Here is a 20,579-nt window from a genome sequence, read left to right on the forward strand (position 1 = left end):
ACAGAAGGAGTTGTTAAATAAGTGAGTCTCGACTAACCCACTCTATGTTGTAGATGTCATGAACTCATCGATCTTGACTAACCAACTCTATGTATACAGAAACAGTTATTAAAACTTCAGTCTCCCCACTCTACGTTGAAGATGTTATGAACACATCAGTCTCGGCTAACCAACTCTGTACAGAAACAGTCGTAATATACTTTAGTCTTGACTAACCCACTCCGTGTTGAAGATGTTATAAACCCATCAGTCTCAACTTACCAAGTGTGTGTGCAATACATTTTACACGTCTCGGCGCATCTCCATTAGGCAACACAATGGCTGCCTTTTTGGGACAAGTGAAACTTCTGCTGTGGAAAAACTTTCTGCTTCAGCGGCGGAAGAAATGCGTGTCTGTGTTCGAAATCTTCTTCCCGGTGTTTTTCGCCGTGATTTTCATGTTAATCCGGCTTCGGATCGAACCACAATTCCACCACGACCAGCTGTCCTACCCACCAGAGGATACTTTTGAGATGCAAAATGGGTTCACAACGCCAACAAATGATTTCCCAGTTGATTTGATGACATGTGAGCTAGGTTTTGCCCCCAACCATTCCAGTCTCTTCGTTGTAATGACTAAAGTGGCCAGGCGTATCCACCCGTATGACAAAGCGTGTGGCAACATAACAGGTTGGTATAGCGACCATGAATACCACCACTTTCTTTGTTATCAGTTCTTCATTATGTTTTCATTGTATTGTGTATTTCCTTTTTCTGCGTCGTTGTTATACGACTTACAATTACCATGTGAACACAAAATAACATGAGCATATGCCTTCCAAACACAGGAGAAGAGTCACTGGTTGCATATTACAGTGTTCTATACTACCCGTCATAAAAAAAAAAACTAGGCAGATTCGTATGAGGGCAGATCTTTCTGATGAGGCTGTTGATTGCAAAACCAATTATGTGACCGAAAAGGCCATTCATTTCCTATAGCGCAACCTTATTCAGAAAACGTATTGAGTTTACATGATGTCGTGTCTATACAGTGGAACCTACAATACAGACACCCCCCAAAATCAAATTCTCATAATCAAAGTGCCTGCGTTAAAATCGACAAAAAATCCGAACAACTGTTACTAAACGTGTTCTGCATGTCATTAGACAGAACAATCCAATCTCCACCCAAAACAGTCAGTTTTGTTCACATATTTTGTCTAACATAGACGCTATGGCATGTTGAACGGTGTTGGTGTCAATCCTCTCAGAAGGCATGCAAGGCAGTTTTTGAAGTCATAATTATTTGCGGGAAATGAGACAAAAACCGGTACATTTCAGTAACTCCTGAACGCATTGCCTTCAAACTTTACATGATCTGTGCTAACACCTGTCGTAAACTACACATGGAATCTTAAATCATTGGAGATATCAGTTCTGCTGTTATGCGACATGCCAGAAAGTGTTTTGAAAATAAAGATGTACCTTGTCCGACTGAACAGAAACAAATAAAAATAAGCAGGCATTAAGAAAAATGAAAGCTTCAAATTGCACTGAAATGTAATACATTTTTATCTGTGGCTGTTCACAGTGCACAATAATTCTTGGAAAATGCTCTTGCAAGACTGACAATCAGCATGGTAGCAGTGAGCTTTGCAAGGCGCAGGCCGTCATTTTTGCTCATCGCTCTACACTAATCGTCATAAAAAACTAAACACATACATATTTAGCTGTAGAACTTTGTGATGCAGCCAGTTAATTTAAGATCCAAAACAGGGTCACTGTTGCTTATTTTGATTTTTTTGGTATTTTAGTGTCTGGAAATTTGTTTTTGCGAATTTGATTGTGGCGGGTGTCCTATGTCTTCGGTACACAGCATAAGCACTAATTGATGAAACATAAAACTCTTTGTTTCAAACGGTAGGGGAATAAGTTACCTTTCTGGCAATATACTTGGTTTTACTATAACTGGCCGCATCACACAGTTATACAGCTCATTGTATGTGTTTAGTTTTTTATGACGATTAGTGCAGAAGAGTCACCTTAAAAAATACTTTCGCGTTGAAATCATCACATCACCCATGTCTGATAAAATATGTACATGGAATTTGAGTGTGTGGCGCATCTGTTATTGTTCTTGACGATTACAACAAATTATGTTTTTCCACGAGTCAGCAAAGACCTACCGTCAAGTTAGAACTCTTTCTGTCGAGTCAAATAACAGCAGAACCAATGTCTAAAATGACAAAAAATTGTGTATGTAATTTACGACATGTGTTAGCACGAACCACCGTAAGTATTAAGGCAATGCGTCGAGGAGTTATGTACCGTTCTTTGTCTCAGGAAGCTTAAATATTTTAATGTCAATCAAAGTGTTATGGAACTTGTGTATCGCAGTTTGATTGAAAGCATACTGACTTTTAACATTGTGACATGGTATGGTACCACAAATGTTAAAAACAAAGCTAAACTCCACCGCATTGTTGCGACGGCTAGCAAGCTTGTTGGGCAACCCCAACGACAGCTGACCAGTCTCTACGAAGCTGCCATTAAGCGGAAAGCTCTCAAAATTGTCCGTGATCCGATCCATCCTCTCAACCCCTGTTTCGAAATTCTCCCTTCAGGTAAACGTTATAAGGTCCCTTTCGCACGCAAAAACCAGTTTAAAAAGTCATTCCTGCCTTCTGCAGTCACCATTTTAAATTCTTCTCGCATCACGTAGAGGCTGGTCGGCTGGGAAAAAACAAACAATGTGTACATGTGAAGGTGTGGGAAATATTTGTAATGTGATTACTCGGCTGTGAAACCCAACTCCTGTGATATGAGAGGGTAAATTTACATAGTGCAATATCATATTTGATTGTATCCCTTTTATGTTTTATGTTTTATGTGTGTCGTCCTGTATAATCGTTTACAGGCAGACAGGGTGTGCCGAAGAAAAATTTCCATTTTTATGTAATATTTTAATGGACAATAAAGTGCTGTTATTGTTATTGTTATTGTTATTGTTATACCCACTAAAAACGGCCTCAAAAACCGCCTTTTACGGCTACTCAGAGAAATGACACCTACACCATTCAGCACGCCCTAGTATCATTGTTAGATAAGATATGAACAAAACTGCCTGTTTTTGGATGCAAAATACATTGCTCTTCCTACTGACATGCAGAACATGTTTTGTTTAACAAGTTCTGATTTTTGGTCAATTTTAACGCGGGAACCTTGATTTTGCGAATTTAATGTTGGGTGGGGTCTGTGTTGTAGATCGCACTGTATAGACACTACGTAATGCAATCTGTTTTCTGAATAAGGTAGGGGAAGGAATGGCCTTTTTGGTCATATGATTAGTTTTACAATCAACAACCTCATCAGAAAGATCTGCCATCACACGCATCTTCCTATAATGGAAGGGCGCTGGTTCTGAGCAACGCTTATTTCTCGAGATAGGTGTGACCAGATGACGTCATTTATACTTTCGTTATCGGAGATCTTTCGTATTTCAATCAGTGTCATTTCCCAGTTCTGTGTTCTGCGGTCGTTTAGACTGACTTGACAAGTTGAGAAAACCAATGACACTCTATTCAGTTTTGCGAAGCAATTGAATATGAAAAGAAAAGAAAGCGTGGAGGAGTATGTTTGGGTCCTGCAAGACTTTATGATCAACGATTTCTCCCTTGGAAGTAAATGAAGATGTCTGCTTTTCGTCTGCTTTGAAGGTAGGGAGATTTTACAGCGCACACGGTGAATTGCAAGTCGTATTGGACAAGAATGTTGTTATTCTTCTTTCTTCGAACTACCATATATTTGTTCTTGGCCATATTTTCGACCTGTGCATCGTTATATTATGAGAAAAACATGCTTGAACGCAAATTCGCAAAGTAATTTTGATCATTTGCTCCGGAACTGCAACGTCGATTTGCCAAAACAAAAAATTCTGGCTCAACATGCGGGAACATGCTGGTAGTGTCATATTTTTTAAACGGGTGTGGAAGAACTGCTCATAATTAACATAGCACTCCGGTCCTGTTCTTTGTTTCGTCACACCCAAAACCGTTATTTGTTTTGGGCGACGCAGCATTACTAGTTTTTTTTTTATGACGGGTAGTATAGCTGAGCGAACGTGTAGCCAAGACGTGTACGCGTACGTGTAGATAATGACGTCCCCCTTACAGGTCTCGGAGAATTGTTCTAGATGATGCTTGACCGTAACTCACTTTTCTCCAATGTTCACAATGCAGTCATCCATAGTCCTACACGTTGTTTTGCTCCCTGCAAGACGTGTAGATCTTGGCACACGCGTGACATAAAAATAAGATTTGATGAGTCCTATACTCGTACGCGTTACCGTACACGTGCTGACAAGTTCCACATCTAGATCTGTCTAATATATACAAACAAGCGCAAGGGTGATAACGGGTTTATAATCTAGACATACGAAAACATTACTATATTGTTGTTGTTGCTGTTGTCCGTCGGGTCTTTAAAAACATTACTATATTGTTATTGTTGCTGTTGTCCGTCGGGTTTTTATGGGTTGTGGGTGAGTGACATTTACTTGCAAAACCTCGTACAATTATTGGAGTGGCCAATCACTAGCGAGGGGTCTGCCGGTAACACGTGGAAACACGCACGTGTTTCCTTCACACCCCTCGCTCGTGATTGACCTATCCAATAGTTGCACGAGGTTTTGCACAACCCATTCAAACCCGACGGAATGATTTCCAAAAACCGTCTATAAAGGGCCAAGAATCAATTGATTAAACCTCCTTTGTGCATTTCATGACCCCCAGAACTAAAACCATTCGCAACCGAGGCGGACCTCAAGGCGTACCACAAGATCAACTCTGAGAAAATGAAGATGGCGGTAGTGTTCAGAGGAAGCAACCCCATTCAGGTGAGCTTGAGCCCCGACCTTCACCTTGTCATCCGTCTGGACAGCGAGTACAACGATCAATGGAACACACGGGGCATTCTGCCCGACTTTCAGATGGGGCCAAGGTTACAGTTAGATCCTGGTGAGAAGTGTTTTCTTTCTGGGGGGTTTTCAGTCAAGGATGACAGTGTTGCTGTTTGCTCCTCAGTTGGAGGTGAATAGTCAAATCCTGAAAATAATGATGTCGGGTTTGTATGGATTGTGAACGAGTGAACACCCTTGCTTCTAGTGAGTCTAGCAATGCCCACGTGTTTCCTGTCCACAAAACTGACAAAGGAAACAAACTTGCATCGGGCTCGAATAGCATTAACTGCTGAAGAAACAATCCAAAAACGAAACAAAGAGTTTCTCTGTGCACTTTAAAGGCCGTTGGGTCGATATATTTGTGAATGTATTGTTTTGTCAATAACAAACGTTCAGACAACCTACCTTTCTTCTTTTTTGATGCTGAAGAGACAATACGAATAAACACCATCCAACCAATCCTTTCCACGTGTGTCCGACACACCCACTCAGTAGTGACTGGCCTTTAATGTCACGTGGTAAAGGTACATTTTCCCTCGTGTCATATGTATATAACATCAACAGTTATAAAAGAAACAATTGAAAGTCAGCAGAGACTTTCTTATGAGATTTGTTAAAATCTTTTAGCAGAGCAAAAGAGAGAGCGCCAAGATATCAGAAGTTGTAAACAAAAAATAAAACAATTGAAAGTCAGCAGATACTTTCTTCTGAGATTTGTCAAAATCTCTTTGCAGAGCAAAAGAGAGAGAGAAAAGAGTGTCCCTTCACAGGTGCCAGATCTATTCTACTACATTTTGTTTTGACTTTGAAAGGTACATATGTACATGTTATATATATAAATTAAAAAATTCAAGAAAAAGACAAGCCAAACAAAGAAGTTCAGGTGGCCGCCCAATGTATATATCTATGCGTTCACTTATCTCATTCATCTATCTCATGTTCACCTCCACGCAGATTACCGGGAAGTGGTCAAGCTCCAGATGCTGGTGGGCAGCGCTGTGGTGGAGGAATGGAGCGGTCAGAACGTGAGCGTGAGGTGGCAGACCAACCGTATGCCCTATCCCCCTTACGTCGAGGACGGCATGGCAACATTATTGATGGAGATAATGCCAGCCTTCATTATGCTGTCCTTTATACTGCCCGTCATCCAATACACCAAGGGAATCGTGCACGAGAAGGAGCAAAAACTTAAGGTGAATATGATATAGAGAATACTACTTGGCTTGGAGAGAAAACTTAAGGTGAATATGATATAGAGAATACTACTTGGCTTGGAGAGAAAACTTAAGGTGAATATGATATAGAGAATACTACTTGGCTTGGAGAGAAAACTTAAGGTGAATATGATATAGAGAATACTACTTGGCTTGGAGAGAAAACTTAAGGGGAATATGATATAGAGAATACTACTTGGCTTGGAGAGAAAACTTAAGGTGAATATGATATAGAGAATACTACTTGGCTTGGAGAGAAAACTTAAGGTGAATATGATATAGAGAATACTACTTGGCTTGGAGAGAAAACTTAAGGTGAATATGATATAGAGAATACTACTTGGCTTGGAGAGAAAACTTAAGGTGAATATGATATAGAGAATACTACTTGGCTTGGAGAGAAAACTTAAGGTGAATATGATAAAGAGAATACTACTTGGCTTGGAAAGAAAACTTAAGGTGAATATGATATAGAGAATACTACTTGGCTTGGAGAGAAAACTTAAGGTGAATATGATATAGAGAATACTACTTGGCTTGGAGAGAAAACTTAAGGTGAATATGATATAGAGAATACTACTTGGCTTGGAGAGAAAACTTAAGGTGAATATGATATAGAGAATACTACTTGGCTTGGAGAGAAAACTTAAGGTGAATATGATATAGAGAATACTACTTGGCTTGGAGAGAAAACTTAAGGTGAATATGATATAGAGAATACTACTTGGCTTGGAAAGAAAACTTAAGGTGAATATGATATAGAGAATACTACTTGGCTTGGAGAGAAAACTTAAGGTGAATATGATATAGAGAATACTACTTGGCTTGGAGAGAAAACTTAAGGTGAATATGATATAGAGAATACTACTTGGCTTGGAGAGAAAACTTAAGGTGAATATGATATAGAGAATACTACTTGGCTTGGAAAGAAAACTTAAGGTGAATATGATATAGAGAATACTACTTGGCTTGGAGAGAAAACTTAAGGTGAATATGATATAGAGAATACTACTTGGCTTGGAGAGAAAACTTAAGGTGAATATGATATAGAGAATACTACTTGGCTTGGAGAGAAAACTTAAGGTGAATATGATATAGAGAATACTACTTGGCTTGGAGAGAAAACTTAAGGTGAATATGATATAGAGAATACTACTTGGCTTGGAGAGAAAACTTAAGGTGAATATGATATAGAGAATACTACTTGGCTTGGAAGAAAACTTAAGGTGAATATGATATAGAGAATACTACTTGGCTTGGAGAGAAAACTTAAGGTGAATATGATATAGAGAATACTACTTGGCTTGGAGAGAAAACTTAAGGTGAATATGATATAGAGAATACTACTTGGCTTGGAGAGAAAACTTAAGGTGAATATGATATAGAGAATACTACTTGGCTTGGAGAGAAAACTAAAGGTGAATATGATATAGAGAATACTACTTGGCTTGGAGAGAAAACTAAAGGTGAATATGATATAGAGAATACTACTTGGCTTGGAGAGAAAACTTAAGGTGAATATGATATAGAGAATACTACTTGGCTTGGAAAGAAAACTTAAGGTGAATATGATATAGAGAATACTACTTGGCTTGGAGAGAAAACTTAAGGTGAATATGATATAGAGAATACTACTTGGCTTGGAGAGAAAACTTAAGGTGAATATGATATAGAGAATACTACTTGGCTTGGAGAGAAAACTTAAGGTGAATATGATATAGAGAATACTACTTGGCTTGGAAAGAAAACTTAAGGTGAATATGATATAGAGAATACTACTTGGCTTGGAGAGAAAACTTAAGGTGAATATGATATAGAGAATACTACTTGGCTTGGAGAGAAAACTTAAGGTGAATATGATATAGAGAATACTACTTGGCTTGGAGAGAAAACTTAAGGTGAATATGATATAGAGAATACTACTTGGCTTGGAGAGAAAACTTAAGGTGAATATGATATAGAGAATACTACTTGGCTTGGAGAGAAAACTTAAGGTGAATATGATATAGAGAATACTACTTGGCTTGGAAAGAAAACTTAAGGTGAATATGATATAGAGAATACTACTTGGCTTGGAGAGAAAACTTAAGGTGAATATGATATAGAGAATACTACTTGGCTTGGAGAGAAAACTTAAGGTGAATATGATATAGAGAATACTACTTGGCTTGGAGAGAAAACTTAAGGTGAATATGATATAGAGAATACTACTTGGCTTGGAGAGAAAACTTAAGGTGAATATGATATAGAGAATACTACTTGGCTTGGAGAGAAAACTTAAGGTGAATATGATATAGAGAATACTACTTGGCTTGGAAAGAAAACTTAAGGTGAATATGATATAGAGAATACTACTTGGCTTGGAGAGAAAACTTAAGGTGAATATGATATAGAGAATACTACTTGGCTTGGAGAGAAAACTTAAGGTGAATATGATATAGAGAATACTACTTGGCTTGGAGAGAAAACTTAAGGTGAATATGATATAGAGAATACTACTTGGCTTGGAGAGAAAATTTAAGGTGAATATGATATAGAGAATACTACTTGGCTTGGAGAGAAAAATTAAGGTGAATATGATATAGAGAATACTACTTGGCTTGGAGAGAAAACTTAAGGTGAATATGATATAGAGAATACTACTTGGCTTGGAGAGAAAACTTAAGGTGAATATGATATAGAGAATACTACTTGGCTTGGAGAGAAAACTTAAGGTGATTATGATAATTATAGAGAATACTACTTGGCTTGGAGAGAACACTTAAGATGAATATGATAATTATAGAAAATACTACTTGGCTTGGAGAGAAAACTTAAGGTGAATATGATATAGAGAATACTCCTTGGCTTGGAGAGAAAACGTAAGGTGAATATGATATAGAGAATACTACTTGGCTTGGAGAGAAAACTTAAGGTGAATATGATATAGAGAATACTACTTGGCTTGGAGAGAAAACTTAAGGTGAATATGATATAGAGAATACTACTTGGCTTGGAAAGAAAACTTAAGGTGAATATGATATAGAGAATACTACTTGGCTTGGAGAGAAAACTTAAGGTGAATATGATATAGAGAATACTACTTGGCTTGGAGAGAAAACTTAAGGTGAATATGATATAGAGAATACTACTTGGCTTGGAGAGAAAACTTAAGGTGAATATGATATAGAGAATACTACTTGGCTTGGAGAGAAAACTTAAGGTGAATATGATATAGAGAATACTACTTGGCTTGGAGAGAAAACTTAAGGTGAATATGATATAGAGAATACTACTTGGCTTGGAAAGAAAACTTAAGGTGAATATGATATAGAGAATACTACTTGGCTTGGAGAGAAAACTTAAGGTGAATATGATATAGAGAATACTACTTGGCTTGGAGAGAAAACTAAAGGTGAATATGATATAGAGAATACTACTTGGCTTGGAGAGAAAACTAAAGGTGAATATGATATAGAGAATACTACTTGGCTTGGAGAGAAAATTTAAGGTGAATATGATATAGAGAATACTACTTGGCTTGGAGAGAAAAATTAAGGTGAATATGATATAGAGAATACTACTTGGCTTGGAGAGAAAACTTAAAGTGAATATGATATAGAGAATACTACTTGGCTTGGAGAGAAAACTTAAGGTGAATATGATATAGAGAATACTACTTGGCTTGGAGAGAAAACTTAAGGTGATTATGATAATTATAGAGAATACTACTTGGCTTGGAGAGAACACTTAAGATGAATATGATAATTATAGAAAATACTACTTGGCTTGGAGAGAAAACTTAAGGTGAATATGATATAGAGAATACTCCTTGGCTTGGAGAGAAAACGTAAGGTGAATATGATATAGAGAATACTACTTGGCTTGGAGAGAAAACTTAAGGTGAATATGATAATTATAGAGAATACTACTTGGCTTGGAGAGAAAACTTAAGGTGAATATGATAATTATAGAGAATACTACTTGGCTTGGAGAGAAAACTTAAGGTGAATATGATATAGAGAATACTACTTGGCTTGGAGAGAAAACTTAAGGTGAATATGATATAGAGAATACTACTTGGCTTGGAGAGAAAACTTAAGGTGAATATGATATAGAGAATACTACTTGGCTTGGAGAGAAAACTTAAGGTGAATATGATAATTATAGAGAATACTACTTGGCTGGAGAGAAAACTTAAGGTGAATAGGATAATTATAGAGAATACTACTTGGCTTGGAGAGAAAACTTAAGGTGAATATGATATAGAGAATACTACTTGGCTTGGAGAGAAAACTTAAGGTGAATATGATATAGAGAATACTACTTGGCTTGGAGAGAAAACTTAAGGTGAATATGATATAGAGATGATATAGAGAATACTACTTGGCTTGCTATGTCATGTCAGATAAATTACACGAGGTGTTTTAACAAAAAAATTAAATGCGAGCAAAAGCGAGCGATTCCGGCCTTCATCCTGTTGTCTTTCATCCAATACACAAAGGGCAAGGTGAATAATAAATTGAGAATACTACATGGCTTGCTGTGTCATATTAAATTTACAAGACCTGTGTTTGTTCAATATTGAAATGCGAGCGAAAGCGAGCGATTCGATTCACCAAAGGCATCGTGCATGAGAAGGAGAGAAAACTTAAGGTGAATATGATATAGAGTATACTACTTGGCTTGGAGAGAAAACTTAAGGTGAATATGATATAGAGTATACTACTTGGCTTGGAGAGAAAACTTAAGGTGAATATGATATAGAGTATACTACTTGGCTTGTTACGTATATTATATCCAATTTACATGAGCTTGTTTTTGGTAAATATTGAAATCCGAGCGAAAGCGAGCGATTCGGTACACTGGGGCATCGTGTACAAAAAGGAGAGAAAACTAAAGGTGAATATGATATAGAGAATACTACTTGGCTTGGAGAGAAAACTAAAGGTGAATATGATATAGAGAATACTACTTGGCTTGGAGAGAAAACTAAAGGTGAATATGATATAGAGAATACTACTTGGCTTGTTACGTTATATTATGTCCAATTTACATGATCTTGTTTTTGGTAAATATTGAAATCCGAACGAAAGCGAGCGATTCGGTACACTAGGGCATCGTGTACAAAAAGGAGAGAAAACTAAAGGTGAATATGATATAGAGAATACTACTTGGCTTGTTACGTTATATCAGATTTACACGAGGTGTATTTAAAAAATATTGAAATGCGAGCAAAGGTGAGTGATTCGCTACACCACGAGAAGGAGATAAAACTTAATGTGAATATGATATAAAGTATCCTACATGGCTTGCTGTGTCATGTCAGATTTACACGAGGTGTTTTAAAACAATATTGAAATGCGAGCATAAGTGAGTGATTCCTGTTGGAACCCTATTCCTTCGCCCTGTTGTCCTGCATCCAATACACCAAGGGCAGCGTGTACAAGACCGAGCGAAAACTCAAGGTGAATCATTATGGCCTGGGTTAATTTCATGCATCCAGTGATTTGTTTTGTAATAACTTTAAGGTGAAATCATTATGGCCTTAATCCACAAAAACAAATACACTGCCAACGTTCCACAATTTAGATTTAAAAAAACAAGAAAGATGGCCTAGATTAATTTAATGCATTCGGTGATTTTGTTTTATAACAGATCTAGTCTGTACAAATGATAGACATTGAAAGACTTATCTCCCGGTGTGAGTTGTGCAGCCAAAAACCCTGTTTATTTGAAATGTACACTTGTTGCTCCAATAGGATATAAAGTTGATTTCTCCTTTTGACCAAATTATGACAATATTTCACAGATCGAGACAGTCAGTGTTTCTCCGAGACCGCGACAGTGGTCGAGCTGAACAATGACTGTTTGTGTTGTGTTTTTGTTTTGTTTTGTTTTTTCCTTCTTCTTCCTCTTCTTTTTCTTCTCTCTCATCTCTTCTCTGCCTCTTTGTTTTCTCTCTTTCTCTTTTTCTTCTCTCTTTTCTTTATGTATTTATTTTTTTATTTGTTTTATTCTCTTTTTGCTTGTCCCGACGCTTGTTCCTTCTCCCAGAATGCTCCCACGCCGCCCTGTCCCGGCACTCACTGCAACATCCACCCCTGAACTTCGTTCCACCGCCAGACTTTGTCGAATCAATGAGCCCCCAGTGTTGGTCAGACACCTGGGCACCCTCACTAATTTTACAGACACTCCAGGGAAGGATGTCAGGCCGCTGCGACAGGCTACCCTCGGAAGATGACACTGCACTGCTGCTGAGTCACTTCGACGGTGTTCAGTATTGGTCCTGTTCCTGGCAAGGGACACAGGCACCGCTACCTACTAAGCCCTCTACTTAGGACACTGACTGTTAAGTCGCGGAGCCAGACTGAGTGAGCGTCTCCTCAGAGAGCAGACCGCCACTGCGTCCTTCCGTCGACCCCCCTGGAGCAGGCTTGCAGCGGGATGGCTGGAACAGGAACACCGGGACCAAGGTCACCATGAGAGCCCTGAGCAGGAAGGGTCACAAGAATCGAGACAAGTTTTCATTCGTGAAGTGATCTGTGTGATCCCAGCCTTCCCATTGGAACTTTAGCACTTCCACTCTGGGTAGGAGCCGACCGAAGCTCGACCGAAGCTCGAAAAACCCACGCTCCCCTTATGGGATTCGAACCAGTCCGATGCGCTAACCACTGCGCCACGGGGGCCGGTGTGATGTGTTGTGTTGTGTTGTGTTGGGTTGTGTTGTGTTGTGTTGTGTAGTGTAGTTCATGCTCATTTTACAACAGTGAGTTAAACAAGAATGCCCTATTTCTGCACTTTAGTACTGAAGCGCTTACAAAAAACCCAAAGTGTTGCAGCGAGCAATATCTGGGAAAAACAGAAGTTTGAAAATTAACGTTTGTGAGATAAACGATTTTCATGTAACTGAGCAGTACACTTTAACGTTGTCGGAGGTTTATTTTCGCGCTTACAAAGACAAATAGATTGGTCTTTTCTGATTTGCTATGTACAGGAGTCCATGAAGCTGATGGGACTGCTGCCTTCAGCGCACTGGGCGGCCTGGTTCTTCACCTGCATGATCTTCATGGTCATCACCATGGCAATCTACACGGTCTTTCTGGGGGTGTCTTTCAGTGACAACGGTCCTGCCATAGGAAACAGCGACATCACACTGTTCTTCGTGTTCATGCTTGTCTATGCCGTTGCCATCGTTACCTACTGTTTCATGATGAGCTCCGTGATCCAAAAAGGTCGGTGGATGGGTAGAAAGTTAAAGACCAACATCGCGGCCTCGACAGATTTAGCTCTGTTTTCTCGAGCCTGTAATACGTGTACATCCGGTGTCTAAATTTATTTCTGAGGTCTTCTACTACTACTAATAATAATCAGGGTATTTATAGGGTGCAAATCTTAAAATAGTTCTAAGCGCCTTACAATCTTAAATATAATAATCTTAATAGCAGCAACAATACACAACATAAGCGCCTTAAATCAATCATAAATACAGTAATCTTAGTATAACAGCAACAATATAGCTCAGTTGGTAGCGCGCTGGATTTGTATTCAGTTGGCCGCTGTCAGCGTGAGTTCGATCCCAGGTTCGGCGGAAATTTATTTCACAGAGTCAACTTTGTGTGCAGACTCTCTTCGGTGTCCGAACCTCCCCCCGTGTACACTACATTGGGTGTGCACGTTAAAGATCCCACGATTGACAAAAGGGTCTTTCCTGGCAAAATTGGTTAGGCACAGTTAATAATTGTCTACCTATACCCGTGTGACTTGGAATAATAGGCCGTGAAAGGTAAATATGCGCCGAAATGGCTGCAATCTACTGGCCGTATAAAATTTCATCTCACACGGCATCACTGCAGAGCGCCTAGAACTGTACCCACGGAATATGCGCGATATAAGACTCATTGATTGATTGATTGATTGATTGAACAATACACATTAAAAACAAATAAACTTTAAATAAATGGAAACACAATCACGTACACACCCCCCGCGGGTTAGGGGGAGTCCCATATTGGTTGGGACTAGAAAGAATTTACCCGATGCTACCCAGCATGTCGATCGTAAGAGGCGACTAACGGTTCTGTTTCTTCTCTTCTTTTGTCTTATTTCTGCCTTACCAGTCCTTTCACCTATATTTCCTTCCAAGAAAACTCTCCCTACTATTCCCTGCAGTTTTCCAATTCTTTTCTTGTTGTCTTATTTCTACCTGACTGGATCCATCACCTTTATTTCACTTACCAAAAGTCTTCTTTTCCACATCCTTATTTCTCTGCACCCCGCATGTCGTATGAGGCGACTAACGGATTCTGTTTCTCCTTTTACCCTTGTTAAGTGGTTCTTGTATAGAATATAGTCAATGTTTGTAAAGATTTTAGTCAAGCAGTATGTAAGAAATGTTTAGTCCTTTGTACTGGAAACTTGCATTCTCCCAGTAAGGTCATATATTGTACTACGTTGCAAGCCCCTGGAGCAATTTTTTGATTAGTGCTTTTGTGAACAAGAAACACTTAACAAGTGGCTCTATCCCATCTCCCCCCCCCCCCCTTTCCCCTATCCCATCTCCCCCCTTTCCCTCGTCGCGATATAACCTTCGTGGTTGAAAACGACGTTAAACACCAAATAAAGAAAGAAAATCACGTACACAATACACAATTTAAATGAATCGATCGTTATCAAATGCAGTCTCAGATGTTCGCTACACATAATGATGGGACACTTTTCTACTACTATAGCAAGGCTTGGTCTTCTGGAGACGAATGTTCGGCTTTAAAACTCTGTTTCTGTTGTCTAAGCCTTGCTCACCGTGGCTTTTGCCGACAACAGGTACATTGGAGAGAAACACGCACAATTTCACATAAAAGACAAACACAACCTAACAAACATATTGATCTATAAATGTACGAGTAAACATTCGTGCAAGAGTTCAGGATAGCGCAAATGTGGTGTATTGTTGCCTCTCTTGCGTTAAAAGTATTTCCATCTATCATTCATTGATACAATCCAAAACAAGTTTTAATTGTTGTTTTAATTCAACAAGTTATAATAAGCTGATGGTGGTGATCCTAACGTACTTGCACATGACAATTTCTTCTGGCGAGATGTTAACGCATATATGTCTATTTGAGCCCGAATTCGACTTCGCGAAGACTTTTTAGCTAACATTCAGGGCCAAACCTTTTTGCAGCCAGCTGCGTAAAGTAGACTTTGCAAAGCACAAAGTACAGTGAATGTAACGTTTTGTTTTGCAATAAATTAAACGTTCCAATAACCTACCATTCTTGTTTTTGTGTTCTGAATGTTGGTACTTTAGCAGTCTATATGTTTTGGGGTTTTCCCCCATAATTTGAGATACCAATTCATTTGAGACGTTAAAGCAAGAAACCAAGCAACCAAATAATTATGTTATCTCTCTTATCCCCCCCCCCCCCCCCAGCCAACATCGCTGCGGTGGTGGGCGGTCTGGTGTACTTCGGGCTGTACATTCCCTACATCTTCCTCAACCAACACTACGAGACCACGACGTACAGCGAAAAGATGGCCGTAGGACTGCTCTTCAACTCCGCCATGGCTCTGGGTATGAAGGTCATCGGACTCTACGTCGGAACCGGTGAGTATATATAACGCTTCTGTGAAAACAAGAGAGGGGGGGTAGAGAGAGAGGAGGAGGGAGAGAGAGAGAATGCGAGAGATGGGGGAGAGAGAGAGAAACCGAGAGAGAGAGGGAGAGAGAGAGAGAGAGGGAGGGAGGGAGGGAGGGAGGGAGGGAGGGAGAGAGAGAGAGAGAGAGGGGGGAGAGAGAGAGAGAGAGAGAGAGAGAGAGAGAGAGAGAGAGAGACTGGGCTTAATCTTCAACCCATCCATGGCTCTAGGGATGAAGGTCATCGGTCTCTACGTCGGTACTGGTGAGTAACATTTCTGTGTAGGATGAGGTGTTTTGTTAAGAATAATGTTACTAGTGTATTCGAATGTTAATACTGTTGTAGTGTTTTGTCTGTCTTTTTGTTATATGCTTCACTACTGTAACTTCTCAAGTTGAATTCGATTTGATTTGACGGGCGCTGTGGCGGGGTGTTATTAGACGTCGGCCTCTTAATCGAAAGGTCGAGGGTTCGAATCCCGGCCGCGGCCGCCTGGTGGGTTAAGTGTGGAGATTTTTCCGATCTCCCAGGTCAATTTATGTGCAGACCTGCTAGTGGCTTATCCCCTTTCGTGTGAATACGCAAGCACAAGAACAAGTGCGCACGGAAAAGATCCTGTAATCCATGTCAGAGTTCGGTGGGTTATAGAAACACAAAAATACCCAACATGCTTCCTCCGAAAGCGGCGTATGGCTGCCTAAATGGCGGGGTAAAAACGGTCATACACGTAAAATTCCACTCGTGCAAAAACACGAGTGTACGTGGGAGTTTCAGCCCACGAATGCAGAAGAAGAAGAAGAAGAAGAAGAAGAAGATTTGAATGATTTAGATTCTTTTCTCCCGAATTTTTGCTCTTCAGAAAAGTATCATGTATTGGAATTATGGCTATGACCGATTCATTTTCTTGTCGAATAACGTACTTCCAGGCGAGGGAATCAGTTGGAGCAAAATAGCAGAACCCGCTATTCCTGACGACAACTTTAGCTTCCAGGATGTCCTGATTATGCTGTTGGTAGACTCGGCTATCCACCTTACTGTCACGTGGTACCTGGACAACGTCTGGCCCGGCGAATTTGGTGTACCCAAACCATTTTATTTTCCCTTTACGGTAAGCCAAGAAAACAAAACACTTAATGAGATACGTGCCTCCAATTTAACAAAACATGTATTGCGTCAAAAGCGAAGTGTCATGAGCAGTGCAACATAAGAACACTACATTTCCCTCTCCCCAACCTGTTTCTGTTCAAATAGGCAACACCGACATTCTTTTCTCACCATCAGCTAGAAACCTTGGATTCACCCTTTCATCTGACATGACCCTTAACAAACATATATCTTTAGTCTGTAGAGCAGCTTATTTTGAGCTTCGTAAGATCAGCACCATTCGCCACACACTCTCCTCTCAAACAACTAACACTCTTGTCTGTGCCTTTGTTCTTTCTAAACTTGACTACTGCAACTCTCTTCTCTCTGGCTGTCCTCTGTACCTCCTGCATAAACTACAAAAAGTCCAAAACTTGGCAGCACGCCTCATTCTCAAAGCACGAAAACGAGATCACGCAACACCACTTCTTCACACACTGCACTGGTTACCTATTCAAGCCCGCATTGACTACAAACTGTCTACCCTCTGCTTTAACTTCTTTTCTGGTTCGTCTCCTGCTTACTTCTCTGAACTCCTCACCGTCTATTCTCCAGCAAGACAACTCCGTGCCTCTTCTGACTGTCGCATCCTTACCATTCCACACACCAAAACCAAAACATACGGACAACGCACTTTTACTTTCTGCGCACCCACACAATGGAATTCTCTCCCCTTTCACATCCGCCACTCTCAGTCACCCCAAGCATTCAAACGAGCACCTCTTCAGGAAATACAACCCCTGATTTTGTTTTCTCAGTCCATCAGTAGGCTACATGTAGTGTTATTTGTTGTTTTAGTGATTTTTCACCACCTATTTTATTCATGTTTTTATTACTTAGTTAGTGGAAGAATCTTTTGTAATGTATGTTTGAAGGTGTATGCTTTTAATTAAGCGTTGTTGACTATGAATGTAGATGTAAATGCTTGTATAACTGTGTTTTAATTTTAGTGTTATTTGTTGTTTTAGTGATTTTTCACTACCTATTTTATTCATGTTTTTATTATTTAGTTAGTGGAAGAATCTTTTGTAATGTATCTTTGATGGTGTATGCTTTTAATTAAGCGTTGTTGACTATGAATGTAGATGTAAATGCTTGTATAACTGTGTTTTAATTTTAAATGTGTCAAGCGCAAAGAGCATAATTGTAAAGTTATGATGTTGCGCTATATAAATGCTCATTTATTATTATTATTATTATTATATGGTTCCTGTCGGACCAGCTTGAGACGACCTCATGTGCATGATATGCTAACGTGGGAGTGTTTGGGTTTTGTATGTCATGGGTGGTCTCTTTCACCTATGTAGGATAACAAGAAGTGTGTATATCCGCTTTGAAGTCTCAGGGAATGTTTCGTTTTGTCAATGAGTGAACGTTCCAATAAATGAAACCTAATAGCCGCTTTATACTTAAAGGCGGCTAAATAACCTTCCTTGGTTTTTCATTCTGTATTTATCAACAGAAAAGCTACTGGTGCGGACTGACGCCTCAATACAAGAACACCGGCCTTGCTCTCAATACAGACGACGAGCACTTTGAAAGTGAGCCCCAGGGACTGAAGGCTGGCATCAGTGTAGACAAGCTGAGAAAGGTAGGTTCTCTTCGCTTTTCTGTATCTCTATTTTTTAAACTTTCTGAGCTTGTTTTTAATCCAAACATATCATATCTATATGTTTATGGAATCAGGAACTGACAAAAAATAAGATGAAATTGTTTTAAAATCGATTTCGGAAAGTTAATTTTAAATCATAATTTTCATATTTTTTACTTTCAGAGCTTGTTTTTAATCCGAATATAACATATTTATATGTGTTTGGAATCAAACAATGACGAAGAATAAGATGAAATTGTTTTTGGATCGTTTAATAAAATAATAAAAAAATTTAATTACTATTTTCTGATTTTCAATGACCAAACTCATTAATTAATGTCTAAGCCTACACAGCAAAAATGCAGTACCAAAGTCCGGCCTTCGTCGAAGATTGCTTGGCCAAAATTTCAATCAATTTAATTGAAATATGAGGGTGTGACAGTGCCGCCTCAACTTTTACAAAAAAACAGATATGACGTCATCAAAGACATTAATCAAAAAAAGGAAAAAATATCTGGGGATATCATTCCCAGCAACTCTCATGTAAAGTTTCATGAAAATCGGTTAGTGGGGTTTACTCTGAATCGCTATACACACACATACACACACACACACACACACACACGCATGCACACACACATACACCTAAAGTGTGGATGGTTACCTAAGAGGCGGCACTGGGTGTAGTGCCTTTCTAGTGCACTTGCACTACAACAGCACTGGGTGCAGTACTCGCTCCGGCATCGGAGAATTTTGCACTAAAAAATGCACAAAATTTGACCTATTTCGTCGCCTATAGAGGACGGAAAGAATGTCATTTTGAACATTGTTATGACATTCTTTCCGTCAAAAAAGTCAATTTAACGGTGTCAATTTAACCATAAGGCAACCATCCACACGTGTGGACGGAAAGAATGTCATTTTGAACATTGTTATGACATTCTTTCCGTCAAAAAAGTCAATTTAACGGTGTTAAATGAAGCGACCATCCACACAATTAGGTTGCCATCCAGAGTTTAGGTTGCCATCCACGTGTGGATGGTTGCCTTATGGTGATTTAGGCAACCAAACCTGTGGAAACATGGGTACACACACACACACACACACACACACACACACACACACACACAGACACACACCCACACAGACACACACACGCACGACCCTCGTTTCGATTCCCCATCGATGTTAAAACATTTAGTCAAAACTTGACTAAATGTAAAAAAGAAAGAAAGAAAGAAAGGAAAAAAGAAGAACGAAAGAAAGAGGATAGGAAGCGAGAACGAAAGAAATTGAGACAGACAGGCAGACAGGCAGACAGACCGACAAACATGCTGGCAAGTAGGCAGGCAGACAGACAGATAGAAAGACAGAAGAAGAAATAAATAATTGGCTACATACGCTCGTATAACATATTACAAGAACCCAATAAAAGATATAATATCAGTCAACCTGTCATGTGTCACATTAGGAGTTTGGGAAGAACAAGGTGGCCGTCAACAACGTGTCCCTGAAGATGTACGAAGGGCAGATAACTGTCTTGTTGGGACACAACGGTGCAGGGAAGACAACCACCATGTTCATGCTCACAGGTATACACTTCTACTTTTTCAGCGTTCGTGGGTTGAAACTCCCACGTGCAGTTTTTGTGTATTTTTGTTTGTTTATTTGTTTGTCTGTTTTTGATTTTCGATTCAAATCACTAATGGAGTTATAATGAGAGATTGCCAATAGCTGCACCATGTATCTTGCTCTAAGATATATAATTATTTTGAACTGCTTTTTACTGTGTTATTTGTTGTTTTAGTGATTTTTCACTACCTATTTTATTCATGTTTTTATTATTTAGTTAGTGGAAGAATCTTTTGTAATGTATCTTTGATGGTGTATGCTTTTAATTAAGCGTTGTTGACTATGAATGTAGATGTAAATGCTTGTATAACTGTGTTTTAATTTTAAATGTGTCAAGCGCAAAGAGCATAATTGTAAAGTTATGATGTTGCGCTATATAAATGCTCATTTATTATTATTATTATTATTATTATTATTATTATTATTATTATAAAACAATTATTGTT

At 39.1% G+C, this 20,579-nt stretch overlaps 1 protein-coding gene across 1 annotated transcript in view; it reads left to right on the forward strand.

Moving 5' to 3' along the window:
* The first annotated feature begins 221 nt into the window (after positions 1 to 221).
* Positions 222 to 20,579, forward strand: part of LOC138964233 (phospholipid-transporting ATPase ABCA3-like) — a 46,903-nt gene continuing 26,545 nt past the window's right edge. Inside the window, exons 1-8 of the mRNA XM_070336128.1 lie at positions 222 to 669; positions 4,770 to 4,994; positions 5,891 to 6,129; positions 13,127 to 13,364; positions 15,563 to 15,736; positions 16,694 to 16,875; positions 18,373 to 18,501; positions 19,973 to 20,093. Coding sequence (XP_070192229.1) covers positions 318 to 669; positions 4,770 to 4,994; positions 5,891 to 6,129; positions 13,127 to 13,364; positions 15,563 to 15,736; positions 16,694 to 16,875; positions 18,373 to 18,501; positions 19,973 to 20,093 — 1,660 coding nt within the window. The 5' untranslated portion in view covers positions 222 to 317. The remainder of the gene's footprint in view (positions 670 to 4,769; positions 4,995 to 5,890; positions 6,130 to 13,126; positions 13,365 to 15,562; positions 15,737 to 16,693; positions 16,876 to 18,372; positions 18,502 to 19,972; positions 20,094 to 20,579) is intronic.

This window comes from Littorina saxatilis, linkage group LG4, assembly GCF_037325665.1.
Source record: "Littorina saxatilis isolate snail1 linkage group LG4, US_GU_Lsax_2.0, whole genome shotgun sequence".
NCBI lineage: Eukaryota > Metazoa > Mollusca > Gastropoda > Littorinimorpha > Littorinidae > Littorina > Littorina saxatilis.